The sequence below is a fragment of the Pleurodeles waltl genome, chromosome 4_1 (genome assembly GCF_031143425.1).
Source record: "Pleurodeles waltl isolate 20211129_DDA chromosome 4_1, aPleWal1.hap1.20221129, whole genome shotgun sequence".
Lineage (NCBI taxonomy): Eukaryota > Metazoa > Chordata > Amphibia > Caudata > Salamandridae > Pleurodeles > Pleurodeles waltl.
In genome coordinates this window covers 645,038,615-645,055,000 of record NC_090442.1, presented here as the reverse complement: position 1 = coordinate 645,055,000, position 16,386 = coordinate 645,038,615, and the positions used below count along the sequence as shown (strand labels likewise).

The 16,386-nt window shown below is 43.7% G+C and overlaps 1 protein-coding gene across 1 annotated transcript in view; it reads right to left on the bottom strand.

The window, feature by feature from the left end:
- Nucleotides 1-1,196: 1,196 nt before the first annotated feature.
- HAL (histidine ammonia-lyase) overlaps nucleotides 1,197-16,386 on the bottom strand; it is a 189,175-nt gene continuing 173,985 nt past the window's right edge. Inside the window, exons 18-21 of the mRNA XM_069229088.1 lie at nucleotides 9,057-9,191; nucleotides 6,522-6,630; nucleotides 6,349-6,418; nucleotides 1,197-1,685 (exon numbers count right to left, since the gene is read on the bottom strand). Coding sequence (XP_069085189.1) covers nucleotides 1,548-1,685; nucleotides 6,349-6,418; nucleotides 6,522-6,630; nucleotides 9,057-9,191 — 452 coding nt within the window. The 3' untranslated portion in view covers nucleotides 1,197-1,547. The remainder of the gene's footprint in view (nucleotides 1,686-6,348; nucleotides 6,419-6,521; nucleotides 6,631-9,056; nucleotides 9,192-16,386) is intronic.

Below are 16,386 nucleotides of genomic sequence, written 5' to 3'. Positions count from 1 at the left end.
CTCTGCAAAGCACATTTTATTGTGCAGCGATCAGCACACTATAAGCATTAAAAGGGTTTCCAGTGAACGGTGTCGCAACAGATCTCAAAACAGCCTTAAGTCAGTGCTTAATTCGAGACGGTGGTTTCCGGGGCTTGGCACCAGCACTTAATTGCAAACATTGGGGCTTGCAACTTTCTGCTAGCACTTTCTGTCTAATTTAGAGATTAGCTCTGTGACAGTTGTTTTAGTTCAAGATACATTAAAATAACTATTACCAACAGCCCAACCGGTCTCATAGCCTAGAGGGCCCGCAATAGTCTGAAAAGCCGCACTTGTAAGTAGTTGTAATGTAAGTAGTTGTGCTGACGCTATCATTGGTAGCACTGTCCGGGAGCAATGTGTGGGTCAAGTTACATTGGCCTCTGATGAGGGCCCTGGCACTTATGTTCTCACAAACTAAGCACCGCCTTCGACGTCAGACAAAGCAACATCCTAGAATACTTATAGTTGATTAGTGTTAGCGATGAGCTGCTTTTTTTCTTTTCTTTTCACTCTATATACCTCTTTACGATAAAGCACAGAAGGCCTGTTGCCGAGTCACTAATATCCAGTACGCTGTGCAGACTCCGCTGTGAGCTTTCACCTGGGCGTTTGAAAATGTAAAATGCCTTAGTGCAGCATCTAACGGGAGTGCTGAAGACCCTCTTACCTCTACATTGCAGATGTTTTTCTTTTTTGTTTTAAAAGTATCTCACATGTGAACACTTAAAAAATAAAAAAATAAAATATAACTTAAAAACTAAAGTGAAATATTAACTTAGAAGCAAGGGGAGAACAATTGGAGGAATACAAAACTCACATAAAACTTTCTTTAATCTGCGTTCTGGACAAGCTCTGTGCCAGCAGTCGCAAGGATAGTGCCAGGGTCGCAAAGGAGAAGCTGGGTTCGAAGGTGCAACCCCTGGTGACCCCCTACATGACGTCCTTGAGCAAGTTCTTTTCTGCATCTCAGTCCAACTGCAAGTCACGCAAGATGATTTTATATTAATTGTAGTTTGCCCAGTGTCTTCGGAGAGCAGCCAGTGTAGATCCTGCTGCAGGAACCTAGGTGGGGATCTGTGTGGAAAGCTGTCGTGAGAAGGAAGCATGATGGGGATCTCTCTCTTCCACGTAACAGATATTCATCCAAAAGAAGCATAAGATACCTCATAAGGTGTTTCCGAAAATAATTTTATTCATACAAATAACATTTTTATAATTAACAGCACAAGTTATTCTTGAAGCAAAACATAAATGGATGACCCTCTTGCAAAGTTAGTTACATGGAGCTGTACAGTTCTGAAAGCGGAAGTGCGGATGTTACACTCGGAGTGAGAGGCCTAGAACATGCAAACTGTCCAAAGTTTCGCTCTGTTAAAGACGAGCACCTGCGTTCTTTACGTGAAAGAAAGATGGATAAATCTGGTCTCTACTCCCCTACACCTGGGCGCTAACATATAACTGAGAGAGTGTTGTTACACCACCACAAACTTTGTTAGCTGCTGCTGCTCAAGTAACGGTCTGCTCTACTGCTCGTTATGATCATGGAGAGAACACATGTTCATCGGTGAACTCAGAGAAAATGCTGTGGGTGACACTGGCCTGGATTCGGGTATGTGTTCCATTCTGTATTTCTCAATATAGGGCACTGCCACCTCCCAGACCTGTGGAACCAGAACAAAAAGGAATCACATACCATACCAAGTACACAATCCTATGTCACCAGCATTTACAGTTCATTGACACAGAAGCTCTTCTCCTGACATCACCAATTTTTTATCGAATTATTTGACCAAATGTCGTGAGAATTTGCATTTGAATTTAAGAAATCGAATAAGTTAGAGATTTCTATTTGAAAGCATAATGCATCTATTAAAAATATAAACATTATATTGGGTACTCACAAACATTAACTAGTCAAACCAAAGGCCTGTTTTTAACATTTATTTACTTTACTGATATCATTTTGCAAGGACTTTAAACAAAGGTCATTCGATATCCACACGCAGTGTTCTGGGAAAAGATATATATATATATATATATATATGTATATATATATATATATATATATTTTTTTTTTTCTTCTTTTTTTTTCTTCTCTCTCTCTCTCTCTACATTTCTAGTCATGTAGTCATCTCTTACAACACAGCATGAACTTAGGTGACGTTGCTTCTACTCTGCGAATCTGTCTGTCAGGCAGACACCAGCTCTGGTTACTCGACAAGCAAGCAAAAGGGGTAGCAGAATTTCTAAAGGAGCCTTGCCCCTTTCTCCCACTTCAGTGTCTAGGTTTTCTCCCTCTAGCTTCAGGAATGTCAGCAAAACACACCAGCTCTCTGGAAAAACAACCTCACCTTCATCTTGTGCACAATGACTCCAAAGACCTCCAATACTATATTCCACTCATAACCACCATGCACATATCGGGCAGGCTACCTACAAACACACACAACATACATTTGGGATGTTAGCGCTATGATCCAGGTTAGAGCATAGAAGTAGAACTTTACATGAGTGGGCCAATAGCCTCCACTTCAGTGACACAGATAAAAAGGTTGCTCACTGGCAGTGCAACGATAATGGGCTTAGTGCACCCCCTCCCAGGTCACAGGACATGTTTAGGACATTACTCATATCAGGGGACAGGCTGGGGCCTCTGCACAAACACTAGATTTAGTGTGAAAATAAAGTAAAAATGAAAAAACTGAATACCAAATACATGCAGTCAGGCACTAAGGGCATGGGAACAGTTACGCAACCCATGCTGGGGACATTGTCATCCCGAAAGATGCCCCTCCCAGATCAGACTAACAGAACCTTAATCCACCATTGAATTCGCCTGGTCATTGCAATCAGCAAAACCTGCATGAAAATCCAACTGAATTCTCATGGTCCATTCTGGCTTTGTAATTCACCTTGAAGTCTAGACCTTGCAGTGAGACAAACCATCTCTCCAACCTGGGATTCTCATACTTCATTGCCACCAACCACTGCAGTAGGTTATGATCTGTTTGACCCACAAACTTTGTATGAAACGTTTTGTTAGAACCTTCTCCAAGCCCACAATATGTCAAAACATTTCTTCTCAATAGCTGACTAGTTCTGTTCTCTGAGCAGTAACCTACAACTAACAAAGGCCACCTGATGCTCGTTATCCTAGACTAGACAGTGAGTTGGGCCAATACAGCTCCAACTGCCTTGTCTGTGGCATCCATCTGTACTACTATAGTGGACTGAGGTCAGGGGTCTACAGTTGCATTGCACAGTGTTCTCCTCGGGTCCTCAAAAGCTTTTTGACAGTCCAGCTCACCTTCTTGGGTGGTGTAGGAATCTGGCCCTTTAAATGGTGTGTGAATACTGTGTAAAGGGTCCAGGGGTTTCCCAGTGAGTGGATAGGGCTTGCTGTGCAATCACAAAGTGCTCTATTTGGGAGTAGTGTGGGCGAGCAGCCTTAGGCTTAACATAGAAGAGTGCAAGACATCTGCAAATACACACAATAGTTAATAAATGAGACATATGACTCAAGAAGGAGATCCACACCAATCTATAAAAATGGCAGCTTTCTTTATATATGTTTAGGCATCAGACAAAAACTGTACAAGTAAGTTTGTTTTTAAATAGGAATTCTTTTCACTTTAAAAAGTGGACAGTGCAATTTCTGAGTTCTGCAATGTTATCCTTTGGGAGGAAATCATGTTCTGCAAACAGGTAGAGTACAGCGACTTACAAGACCAATCTCCTGGGGTTAAGGTGAGTAGTGGAGAAGGTGAGTAGTGGACAAGGTCCAAAGCAGCACGCACAGTACTTCCTCAGTGGCACAGGGGCAGCTGGGTGCAGAGTGCACAACATCGTTGGATGCCCAATGTGTTCCTATGGAGATCGGTCACTGAAGAAAGAGGCTGCAGGCTCTGGCCAGGAGGCCAGTTGGGCTGAACCAACAGCGGGGCTCAGGCCTTACGATGCTCGGGCATAGGTAGGCAACTTTGATCCTTTTCTCCATGGCTCAGGGGTGATGGGTCCAGAGGTGTCCTTAGATGTCAGGCTTTCTTTACTGGAGCAGTTGCGGTGGAGGGGCCCTGCATGCAGAGGCTGAAGGTGTCATCGGGGAGTCCAGGAGGAATGAAACCACAATGGACTCAGCCTCTGGAGGGCTGAGGAACCTGGTTGGCACTGGTGGGCCATTTGATCTCTGTTCAGAGGAAGCGGGTGCAGTGGTGACTTCAGGTGTCTGGTTTTGGCCGTTCCAGAGGCTTCAGAGTTCCTTCATTGGAGGTTGTTGGAGGACAAGGCCACTGTTCGCAGGAGATCTTGAGTTTTTTTCGAAGACAGGCAGTCCCCCTGGGTTTCTTAAGTCACAGCTACAGAACGTGTCAACTTTTGTGCAGATTTCAACGAGGGATGCAGACAGGCCAGCGGGGTTGGTAGTAGGTCAGCTGCTTCTTATCTCCTCTTCTGCTTTCTGTATTCTTGGTCTTAGGTTGTTAGGATTTGGACCTCTGGTGGTAGGGGCTCCCCTAAATACTGAATTTAATGGCAAAAGGGGTGTTTAGGGTAGTACCCAATGGGTTACTGATCCTTGGGGTCACTATGCTCCCTATATGACTACTTCTTGTGGGAAGTGGGCATAACCCTGCCCCAGAATTTCTAAGTACGCCATTACTAAGAATGCTACTTCTGGAAAATCGTGTCCGCCTCGCAGTAGCCCACCTTAGGGGTGGTACTAGCCAGGAGGTGGCATGGCTACCTAACTAGCTCATTTTTGCTGCCTGTCTGGGTGCCAAATGGGTTCTGGACGGAGGGGGCGTCTCTTGTGATTCACATTTCAAAGACAGCAGCCCTTTGAGGCTTGCTGCCTTAGGAAGGCTAATCAGCAGGTCATCCTGTGGGAGGGGGTGTTACATCCTCTTCCCGGACAGGATTTGGTTCTGGACTTCCTGAGAGCAGAGGGCTCTCATCCTAGGGGTCCAGATAGGTGTCTCAGGTGGCAGGCTGGCAGAAACTGGTCAGCGAGCACACCAGAGGCTGGTGTGATTTTAGGGGACACTGCTATGAGGACCTTTGGGGTATGTATTGGTAAATCCAACACTGGTATCAGTGTGGGTCCACCAATACGAGATGTTTGATAGCAAACATCCCTATCTTCAGTGAAGCCATCATGTAGCTGGGGAACTTATACTGACCAGTTTCCAGCACATGCATTTAAAATGGCTTCCCTCACACAGTTATGTCCTCACATGTAATATAATGCACCCTGCCTTAGGGCTGTAGGGCCTGCTAGAGTTGTGATTTACATGTAATGCATGCAGTGTTAGGGGACATGGCACACAGGCTGTATGCCATGTCGTGTTTTCACTTTTGTCCGCACCAAGGCACGCAAGCCTGTAATTGCAGCCTGTCATGTGCTTGGTGAGGAGATCCATAGGGTGGCACAATTCATGCTGTAGCCCTTTTTGACCCTCTTTAGCACCCCTGGCCCTAGGTACCAGAGACTTACAGAGGGTGCTAAAGGTTTTGTCAATTGGGGAAAACAACTGTGCAGTTTTTCGGAAATAGATCTGGCACTGGGGACCTGGTTAGAAGAAAGGCAGTGCCTTTCAGTCAAAATCAGATACCAGGCAAAAAGTGTGTTGGGGGGAGGGAGGTAACTATGTCAATAAGAGGCACTTTTCTACAGGCTGATTCTTGGATGTCAAAGCTGTCAATGTGGGTAACTACTGTCCATTAGTTCGTCCTAGAAAGGCTCTTACTTGTGTTTGGATAGTAGGCACTTGCCACTCCAAGGATGAATTGAGCTAATAGTGCCTGTGAATAATTGAAGAATTCCACCCATCTTCTTTGGTCTTATTCAGCAATCCTAATGATAATGGATGTGTCAGATGGGGTTCTGAAGCTCTATCTGCAATAGGGGTCAAATTGCGGCTCACTAAAGTGGCCCAACAAAGACAAAACATGTCTGAACTCCCTGTATTCTCATGCAGATGGGATGCGTCCGATCAGTTCGGGCTGCACTGACTCTTTTGGGGGCACAACCAGGATTGATTGCATTTAATTGATCCCTGTGTGCAGTGGTAAAGTGGACAAAAGAATAACGGACTGGAATAAGACACATTCATTGCTAGTGGATAAGATAATCTCACAGAGATTTATTAAAATAAACTACCACCAATGGTTTATAGGGCCTTTCCACAGTATTTCAGATGGCATGGAAATGTGGATAGGTGGATGTGTCCACCACATCACAGTTTATTTTAGTCTGATAAACACCCTTTTCATGTTTCTAAATATCGGAGTCCAAACCAATTAACCACAAAGAATAGGGTCATTTACCTTCTCTTCTACAAGCAACCTGTGAGCGGCCTCAATATCGGGCGCCATAAAACGGTCCTTCAGCCACGGCCTGATGGACAACAAGCAGAGAACATTAGCAAATAAATAACTGCCACCAAAGCCAGTAGATCTTCAAACTATGAACCTTGATGGAAAGTTTTGTTTGCTGTTACCTTACAACAGTGCGCACAAGGTCATAGACTTTCTCCAATGGCGTTGTGGTTCTCAGTGGGCGTAAAAACTCGATTCCCTGGCAGGCTGCAAGAAGCTCAATGGCAAGGACTGGATGAAAAATAGATATTTGTAAAAGGATTAGAGTGGTTGATCCCACTGGCAAAAGTGTTTATAGCACTATACACTTTCTTTTAAAGTTAATAAAAGCATCATAATCACTCTTTGTCTGTGTACAAACATTTCGCTTATGTAGGCATTCAGTGGCATTACTAAAGAAGAAGTAGAGAACGATGCAGCATACAAATACTTTGCAAATGATAAAACAAAACAGTGTTCTAACTGGTAAGGCAATTTGTGAGACTTGGTAGCACATGAGAAAAGACTGCATTGGACGTTTCAGTGTAATATATATCATGTATGGAGGGAAGCATGTGCTGTTGGTAGTAAATTATTGTTCATGATTGCCAGATGTGAAGTTTGTAAACAAAGGAAGTACATTCTTGGGAGAAATGTGTAAATGAAAATATTGCCATCTGTGACTATAACTGATAATGGATAGTAGTTGTTTCCCAAGAAATGAAGGTGTTCTTGAAGAAATTGGGCTACCAAAACCTCTATCATCCACAGAGAACTGGTGTAGTGAAAACTAGGAATAGGATAATCCAAAAAGGGTTACAGCTTGCATTTTGCGATGGTCATGAGTTGAGGGTAGAGAAGAGGAAGTTGATCTGGTTCTACCAAACACAATATAGTTGCTGAAAAAATCCTTACAATTAATGTATAGTAGGGTGTTTTGGCAACAACTGAGACAAAGCTGAATAGTAATTGGATATGATCAGGTGACAAAGAATGCACCAGTGATGCAAGAAGGGACGTTGCACATGTTCCAAAAGGGAGACTGTGTTAGAGTCAAGTTGATGCACAAGATGAGGAAGGGGTTGCCTGGGTTTAATAAGCCGGTAAAAGTGTAGAGAATGAGTAAAGATTAAGCCCCTAGGACTTTAAAAAAAAAATATGCCTGCAAAATTCTCAAATTTCATATGTGACGTTCTATGCAAAAGATACTGAGTTTAGGAATAGTGGATTTTTGTACAACTCTTAATTTAGGGTTACGCATATTATCATGTGATATAGAGGACATTTTGCAAAATGTGTTCGTCTTACACATTGAATTACATTTAGAACCCCAAAATTGAAAGAAATTCAATGGTTAATAACAAACATCCTAATATTCTGCATTCCCACACTTCTTCCAATAAAAATGGTACCCACTTGTGTGTCTGGGCTTATACCCTGAGAAATGATAGGCTTCAAAATGCAATGTGGACTCATCAAATTATCACCATAAAAAGTACCTATTTGGGGATGTGGGAAGCTGCAGTATTTGGTTCCGCGCTCTGCTGCCACCCAAGAAAACCCAGGAGAGTCCAGGCTGGTGTGACATATGTGGATCCTGCAATGTTTTCTTATGCAAAATGCCCTGCAAATCTTAAACCTTTGCTAAAAATCACACCTTTTCCTCACACTTGTATAATAGAAAGTTCTGAAATCTACAAAAATCCCAAAAATTTCTACCACCCAGAAGTTTCCCAATCAAAACAGTGCCAAATTTTTGTAGCTGGGCCTATTACCCGTGACACAACAGATTCCAAAATGTAATGTGGGGACATGACATTTTCGTCATAGTATCTGGACCTGGCCTCTGCCTCCACCCAGAGAATCCTACTAGCTAGACTCATTAATTTTGGAAATCTAGCTACACAGGGGGTCCATGGTCGGGTGACTTTCATGGATCACATGACCCTTTCTTACCCTGAATGCTCTGCAAACCTCAAATGTTGGCTAAACTTTGTGCCTCTTCCCCACACTTCTGTGAGTGAAAGTTCTGGAATCTGCATTGATCCAAAAAAATCACAGAAATTTCCCCCACCTCTCCCAAAAAAAACAGTACCCCACTTGTCTATATGAACAAATGAAAGTTGTGACCGTATAGAGCCAAAGTCCCTGGTTTGGTCTGTCCTTATGTGACGTAATTGGCCCTGTCACACAAGCCAGGCACTGTTTTATAGGGTGAGGTGTGGGAATGGCATTCTGAGTGAGAAAAAGTAGGTGGAGCCACACAAGCCAGACCACCGTAGCCAGAGTATCTAGGGTTCATGGTTGTAGGGTTCCTAGGTTCCCAACTGACCCAGAACCTGAATAATCCAGCCTGAATAATAGACACTATCTACTTCAAATGCATCAACTAAATTTTAAAACCTATGACTTTTCAATATTTGATTTTAAAACTTTTTTTTTTAAACTCAACCAATATAGTATATATGTAGGAAGGTTTAGTCTTAGAAAGAAAATGTGCATGTTTCAAACGTATGGAACTAAGTTCACTAAGTACAACATTCACATGAGAGAGACAGTCATTGAGGATCTACCCCTCAATGATGAATTTCCATGTTCAAGAAATGAATGGATCGGAGGTGTGTGCCTTGAGCTGTACAACTTGGTATATATGTTAGGAGAAACATTTGAAGGTTTACCTTGTTCCACATGTTCTATAACTCGTAGACATTTCCTGGCAGCCCAACCACCCATGGACACATGATCCTCAGTAGCAGCGCTGGTTGAGAGCGAATCCACTGAAGATGGATGGCACAAGGCCTTATTCTCAGAAACTGAAAAGAAATAAATTAAGAGAGAATGGTAACATCAGTTTAAGCTTGCTTAGTGATGAATTTGAAGTAATCTGGTTCAGTCCAATTCAGGAAATTAGATCAGTTCATAAGGCATCTGCAAACCTAAATTAAATTGGATTCTAAGGGCTCCTTATTAGGTTGAATGAATGAGTTGAAATTGAAGGTAGTGTCCACCAGGTTTTGCACTGGGTCTTTTATAGGCAAGCTCAGAGAAAGTTTGTGAAAAAGGTTGAAGCAAACTACTTCATAATGGATAGTCTTTGAAAATGCACACTGTACACTATAGACATTTATCGAATATCCTTGGGGGAAGCATTTCTTAATCCACACAGCTTTTTGTGCAGCAAAGTGCCATTAGGGTTTGCAAAGTCTGAGTTAGTGGGCGATCTATACCACTTGAGACAGACATACGTATATGTACATTTCCCTAAGGTATGATTAATTATCCATGACAATTTGTTAAGGAGAAGTTAAATACATTTGCGTAGATAAGCATGAATATACTTTATCTATAGTCAAACATTTTCTTGTAGATTCCCAGACTAAAAATAAACAATTCTTTTGCCTTAAAAAGGTAGGGCTAAGTGTATTTCCCTGGTGATAAACACTGGTTTCATCTCATCCTCTAAGAAGAAAGCAATAACCTTAAACCCGAAATGTATTCATTAGTAGGAAATCTGCTTCTTTAGAGATAACTCTAACTACGGAGATCTCCTATTTCTGTACATTTCTGTTTGCACACCATGGATAGAGTAGAGAGCAAATTTAGAAAAGATACAGGTCTAAGTCCAGGACTAGTAAATGGTCTCTTTTCTTTATTAATTGCCTCCTTGTGTTTCATCAAATCCTCATTAAATTGCATTTTAATGTGGTAATGTGGAGCGTTAAACAGTTTTGGAATCTAGTAAAAACTGTATATCAATGAATTTGGAAGGAAACAAGACAGGAAGAAATCAACACTGACATGAAAATAAGTGTGCATTGACTGCAGTTCTGCTGCGAGGAACAATGTACTAATGCAAGAAGCCAAAGTATACTGAATGGTTAATTATCTTGAAACACATCACAGCAGAGAATGTGCACTTTTGTTTTAGAACTCTACTCTATGGGAAGATCAATGCTATGAATATCAGGCAGACACCTGATGCTATGAAGGGAGAAGTTGGTTTCAAACTTTGAACTCCATTTCAACATTGCTACTTTGTTAATAATCCACAAGCATGAAGCAGCCTATTTAATGTTTCATGTTCAATAAAAAGCAGGTTAATACAATGCTGACTTAGTCCAATTATCTTCTCAAATGTGTCTCATATTACAAAGTTTGCAAAAGTATCATGCTTCCTTACTTTCAACACTATATACAAGCATTGGCAGAGCTAGTTGGTCTCAACGTTTTGCAAAGCTATTGGCTTTGCCACTGATATTTGCTGATGGTGTTCAGCATCAGTAAAAACAAAAAGAAAGTGATTATTGTGATGCTGAAGAATCATCCAAATAAATATATAAACAAAAGCATGACCAAGTATACTTGTCATGACGCAGAGGCCACTCTGCTTTTTTAATTTACCATTCCAAGATAGTGAATGTCATTGAGCAGTAAATACAGCAAAGGAAAGGTGAGAGGTAAACATAGCGCATTTTTACAGATGAGCATCCCCTGCAGGAAATTGCACCTGCCAAGCCCTCCTAAAAAATGAAAAATAAAATCCAATAAAAACAAATAAAAGAAATAAAATATGGCGGACAGGGGAGCAACAGAGAGCAAATCAGGATAAGGAGTGTTGGGGAAACAGCAGACAATCTGAGGATGTGAGAGCACCATGGAGAACATTTGCGGAAGGAGCCTGAAGTGGAACAACACACAGGGGAAAAGGGAAATCGGCATTGAAACACTAACACTCCCATGGAATTATGAAATTAGCAGTACAATCAAACTTGGTAAAGAAGAAATACTCTAGAGATGGGACAATCAAAGAATAGGGAGAAAATCCATTGAAAGAGAAGCAAGGAAATTAGAGATAAGAAAATCATCCATAGTCACCTTAGGACGCGAGTTATAGTAACTTGAAATAACTAATTCTAACTGCTGAATTGGTCTTGGTCTGACTAAATTCAGAGCGTCACCATAATATCCCTGTAACCTTTGTTTTTTTCGATGAATTTCTATGTTGTTTTTTTAACAAAGTAATTTTAATTATTATATGTTAATCAAACCACCGCTGAGCATGGCCTTTGGCAATGCGCAACGGAGGTTGACTGCAGGGCTTATAACCACCCAACACCGGCCTTCGGCCGTGTACAGCAGGGGTTGGCTGCAGGGCCTGGCCTGTGGCCAGGCCCTGCTCCCAGGCTCCTATAACCACCCAGCCCCATGTCACCCACTATCTTAGGCCATGCATGGCAGGAGTTGGCCACAAGGCCTGGCCCGTGGCCAGGTCTTGCAACCAACTACCTGTGACCACCCAGAAAGTTTTTCTAAAGTTTAATGATATACTTAGAATGATATATTTTAGGACAAATTGAAAAGAAAATAACATTTTCAAGAAGAAGAGCGAGATCACCTTTCAGTATATACGTTAAACGTTTGAAGTTGAAAAGAAATTAAATTAGGCAAACGACCGGAGATACACTAAGGGGGTCATTACGACCTTGGTGGGCGGCATCAGCTGCCCGCCAAGATCTGACCGCCATGCGGCCGCACCCCCACCACGGCCATTTGGAGATCCCCGCTAGGCCGGCGGGCGGAAACCTGGTTTCCGCCCGCCAGCCCAGCGGGGATCACGGCCGCAACATAGGAGCCGGCTCCAAATGGAGCCGGCGGTGTTGCGGCCGTGCGACGGGTGTAGTTGCACCCGTCGCGCTTTTCACTGTCTGCACAGCAGACAGTGAAAAGCTGCATGGGGCCCTGTCAGGGGGGCCCTGCACTGCCCATGACAGTGGCATGGGCAGTGCAGGGTCCCCCAGGGGCCCCACGACTCCCCGTTCCACCAGCCTTTTCCTGGCGGTGCAAACCGCCAGAAAAAGGCTGGCGGTCGGGGACTCATAATCACCTGGGCAGCGCTGCAAGCAGCGCTGCCCAGGTGGATTATCACCGCTGGGGCAAAAGTGGCAGAATACCGCCGGCCCCGGCGGTGCGACCACGGTGCTTCCGCCGCGGTCGTAATACGCCTGGAAGCACCGCCAGCCTGTTGGCGGTGCTTCCGTCGTTTTAGCCCTGGCGGTCCCGTACCCCCAGGGTCAAAATGACACCCTAAGACTGGAACCCTCAATCTTCAGTGTGATCGTCAAAGACATTAACCACTAGTACACAGATGAGTCCTTAGTGTATAGCATTCAGACATAACTTTGACATTCAATACAAATATTTGGTTTATTTAACATTTAAAAAAACTTGTAAATAAACAGACACACCGCATAATATATCGGGACTTGAACCTTCAACCTATTGAGTGACAGTTCAATAGCTTTACCAGTAGACCAGAAGTAATTTAGTCTTTTTTTTTCTTTTTCACAGCTGCAGGACTGCGGGAGGGAGCCCCAAGGCCCCTGCGGTCCAAGCCAGCTCCCGACTCCTGCGGGAGCTGACACTGCTCCTGCAAGCAGGGAGCTGCTTGAAACAGCTTGCAGAAGCAATGTTTTTGTCTGATGAAAACTCTTTTTTCTGCAAAACAGGAGCGGTTTGACAGCTCCTGCTTGCAGAAAGCAGAGTTTATTTGCTTTTGCTTGGTGGAAGCTGTCAGCTCCCACCAAGCAAAAGCTAACGGCTATGTCCCGGCAGTTCGCACCCCAGTTGTTAGAGGCTGGGTACTGGTAGAGCTAAGTACACACCTACCACTGGCAATACACCCCCAACACAGGGTTGTGCCCAGTCAAGGTTCCACAAAGTAGCCCCTGGCTCAACCCCTGGTAGCTTGTCAATGAGAAGTCAGACTTAACTTAGGAGACAGGTATGGAAAGCATTCAAATACACCAATACAATAAATAAGTCAGTCACACAATAAAAATCCCACACCAATTTATAAAAATAGGAAATATTTTTATCTTTAAAATGACATCAAAAGGACAAACTTCTAATGTAGGGGACTAAAGGTAAGAATTTTTAAAGATCAAAAGTAAACAAGCGCTTAGAAGCAAATGGCTCTCAATGGAAAGGTTGATTTGGACCGGGACACAGTCAAGAGTTCCAGCCGTCCGCAATGTAACAATTTTACACTTACTTCCAGAAGTGTTTTTTTGATGCAGGAAAGTTATCCACAATCCCAATCCAAGGTTCCAGAATCTTGGAGTTGCTCCTTGGGACTACAATTCCCACAATGCACCTGGCCAAATCCTTGCAAGTCCACTGGACGCACTCCAGGCTGTGAACTTTTGGGGAAGTTTGATACAGAAAAGTGATCCACCCCCACTCCGCCATCCAAGGTTCCAGAATCCCTGAGTTGCTCCTTGGGATGTTGGGACTACAATTCCCACAATGCATTTGGCCAAATTCTTGCATGTCCACTGGACACACTCCAGGCTGAGAACTTTTGTGGAAGTTGGTGCATGGAAGCTCTTTTAACCTGTTGCTTCAGGGAGTCCACCTAGAGTACTTTTTTTAAGCAAGGCAAAGTCTTTGGGCTGTGGTTCCAGTGTGCAAAAGGCAGTCCTTAAGTGTGCAGCTCTCTGGGTTGCAAACTAGGGTTTCAGCTGTCCTTCTTCTTTTTATGGTTTCAGGCAGCAGGTCTGAATTCCAATGCAGATCAGCCATCTTTAATCCATCATCTTGGTGGACAGTCAGAGGGCACTTCTCTCCAATGAGCTGCAGGGCGCCACCCAGAGGTATGACAACTCCCTCCAAAGTGTGGTATTGTCTTGTCCCATAAAGCATTACACTTTAACATTCCAAGATGGTGACGTTCTCTTCAGAGGAGTAATGCCTGGCTAAACCAACCTCTAGTGTAGCTCATTTCCATCTACTCCTCCTATGGACATCTGCAAATTCTTTTCATAGGTCTACCATCTATCGGTGGAGTATAGGGGTGACAGGGCAGGTCGGATTACATTGCTTTCTGACTGGTATCCTTTTGAAGCCTCAACTTCCTCCACTCAACCCCCTTCCTTGCATGGTTCACCATCTGCCTACCTCCCCCCAGCAGATAACCTCTGCTCAGAGCAGGCCACTTACCACCTAATCAAAGCAACCTGGCTAATCCTGTTAGGGTTGACCAATCAGGAATGGAATTTGACTTACCTAAAAGAAAGTCTTATAACTTATTTTCTGTAAAAGTTATGCCAAATTCAACAATAGAAAATGGTTGCATTTATCATTACCATTCATTTGAGCCCACTCATGACATTGTTATTTTTTTATCTAGCCATATTTAGGCTAATGACGAATATTTCTAGTATAGTCTATGGGGCTAGCTTTCTACAAAATGAAAAGGTGCAGTTGTTTCTCTCACCAGGGGTTATAAAGCATCATTTATAATGCCCCTGCTTACAGTTACATGGCACCCTATCCTGGGGCATCTAGGGGGAAACCTGGGGTGACTTATCTGTAAACGTAAGGTAGAATAATACTTTGGAAGTACCTTACTTACAAAGTCAAATTTGCATACGTTTTACAGGGCTGCTTTTAAAAATGACAACAGGCACACAGCACTATAGGTAGTTTGAATCCCCATTGCCCTATTATCTACTAGGGACCTACAGGGTCTGTCATTGCCAATTGTAATTATAACATTATTACTGGGACCCTATACCTTTTATTCAGAGCACTGCCCCCCCCTGAGCTGGGCCTGCTAAGCAGAGCCCTGGCACAGTCAGGGTCAGTTACCATCAGTATCAGCCAGAATCATTAGGGTGAACATGCTAAAAGGGTGACTTTTCTTTATCACACCAGGACATAGCAGGAGCCAGCCCTGGGATGTGTTACGGTCCCTAGGGCCATTACTGGCTCATTGAGGGTTGCCACATAGCCCCCCTTCAATGTGAAGTAGTCCCCGGGAGAAGGTAATCCCTGGGGGTCCTTGGTGGACCCCTTTTGTTCTTTAAATTCAGTCCTGGGTAGGTGACGTTCCCTGGGGGAGGGGGCACACGACCCCTCATGCACTCATTATCATTAAAGCCCTGGGGAGGTGGAAGTCCCTAAGGCTGCAGTGGAGCCACATGCCCCACCCCACACTCATTAAGATTTAGGCCCTGGGGAGGTAGCATACCGTGGGCTGCGGGGGGCAGCGTCACCCCCGGCACTCATTATCAATTAAAGCTCTGGGGAGTGGGCGGTCCGCAGGTCTGCAGGGGGGCCCCCACACGCAGTGTGATTAAAGCCCTGGGAAGGTGGCGGTTCCTGAGGCACATGTGGGCCCAGTGAGGTCACCAATATAATTATGAGCCCTGGGGAGGTAGTGCTCCCTGGCGCAAAAAAGTGCTCTAGGAGGGAGTCCCGTGTGACCCCTCCTTCATTTTCATATGCCTCTGGACATGGGCCATCCGGAGGGGCTTCATAATAAGAAGTAGAGGAGCCTGCGCTCATTTTTCTTTCTTAATTTTTGTCACAAATTCTCTGCAGTTTTAAAAAAAGTGTTTTTAAGCCCTAGCACCAAAGCTAAGGGGTCAGGGTGTCCCTACCAGGCTCCTTTTCTTATTTTTTCACTTTTTTGAGGGACTTGGCTGAAGCGGAGACCCAAGATGGCTCCCAACACTTCCTGGTTGAAGTGTTGGCAGTCAATCAGGTCTCTGCATTTCCCTGCAAGAGCTCGTTAGTATTCGCAAAGTCGTTGGGGAGGATCTGCAGCCTTAGATATACATGTTTGAATTTCCATTAATTTCTCAACAACTACTGAATGGATTTACACCAAATTACAAAAACTCTTATGGAATTAACATAGGAAAAGCAAATTTTTGTACCCATCCTTTTTTCAGCCCCCTGCTTGACAGATCACCCTGAAACTTCCCTTGCACAAGAATCACCAGCACACTTTTTTTTAAATATTTTGTGAAGAGTTGTCAAACGCTGCCAAAGATATAGGCAAGTCAAAAAATGCTTTTTCTATGAAAACATGGTCCTAACTATAACTACATACTGTATCTAGATATACATATATATCTATTAACAGTCCTTATTTGTGTCGAAATTCTGCACCTCTGAGGGGTGCATCTCTGTGCCAGACAAGCCACCAGCAATACGATCAAC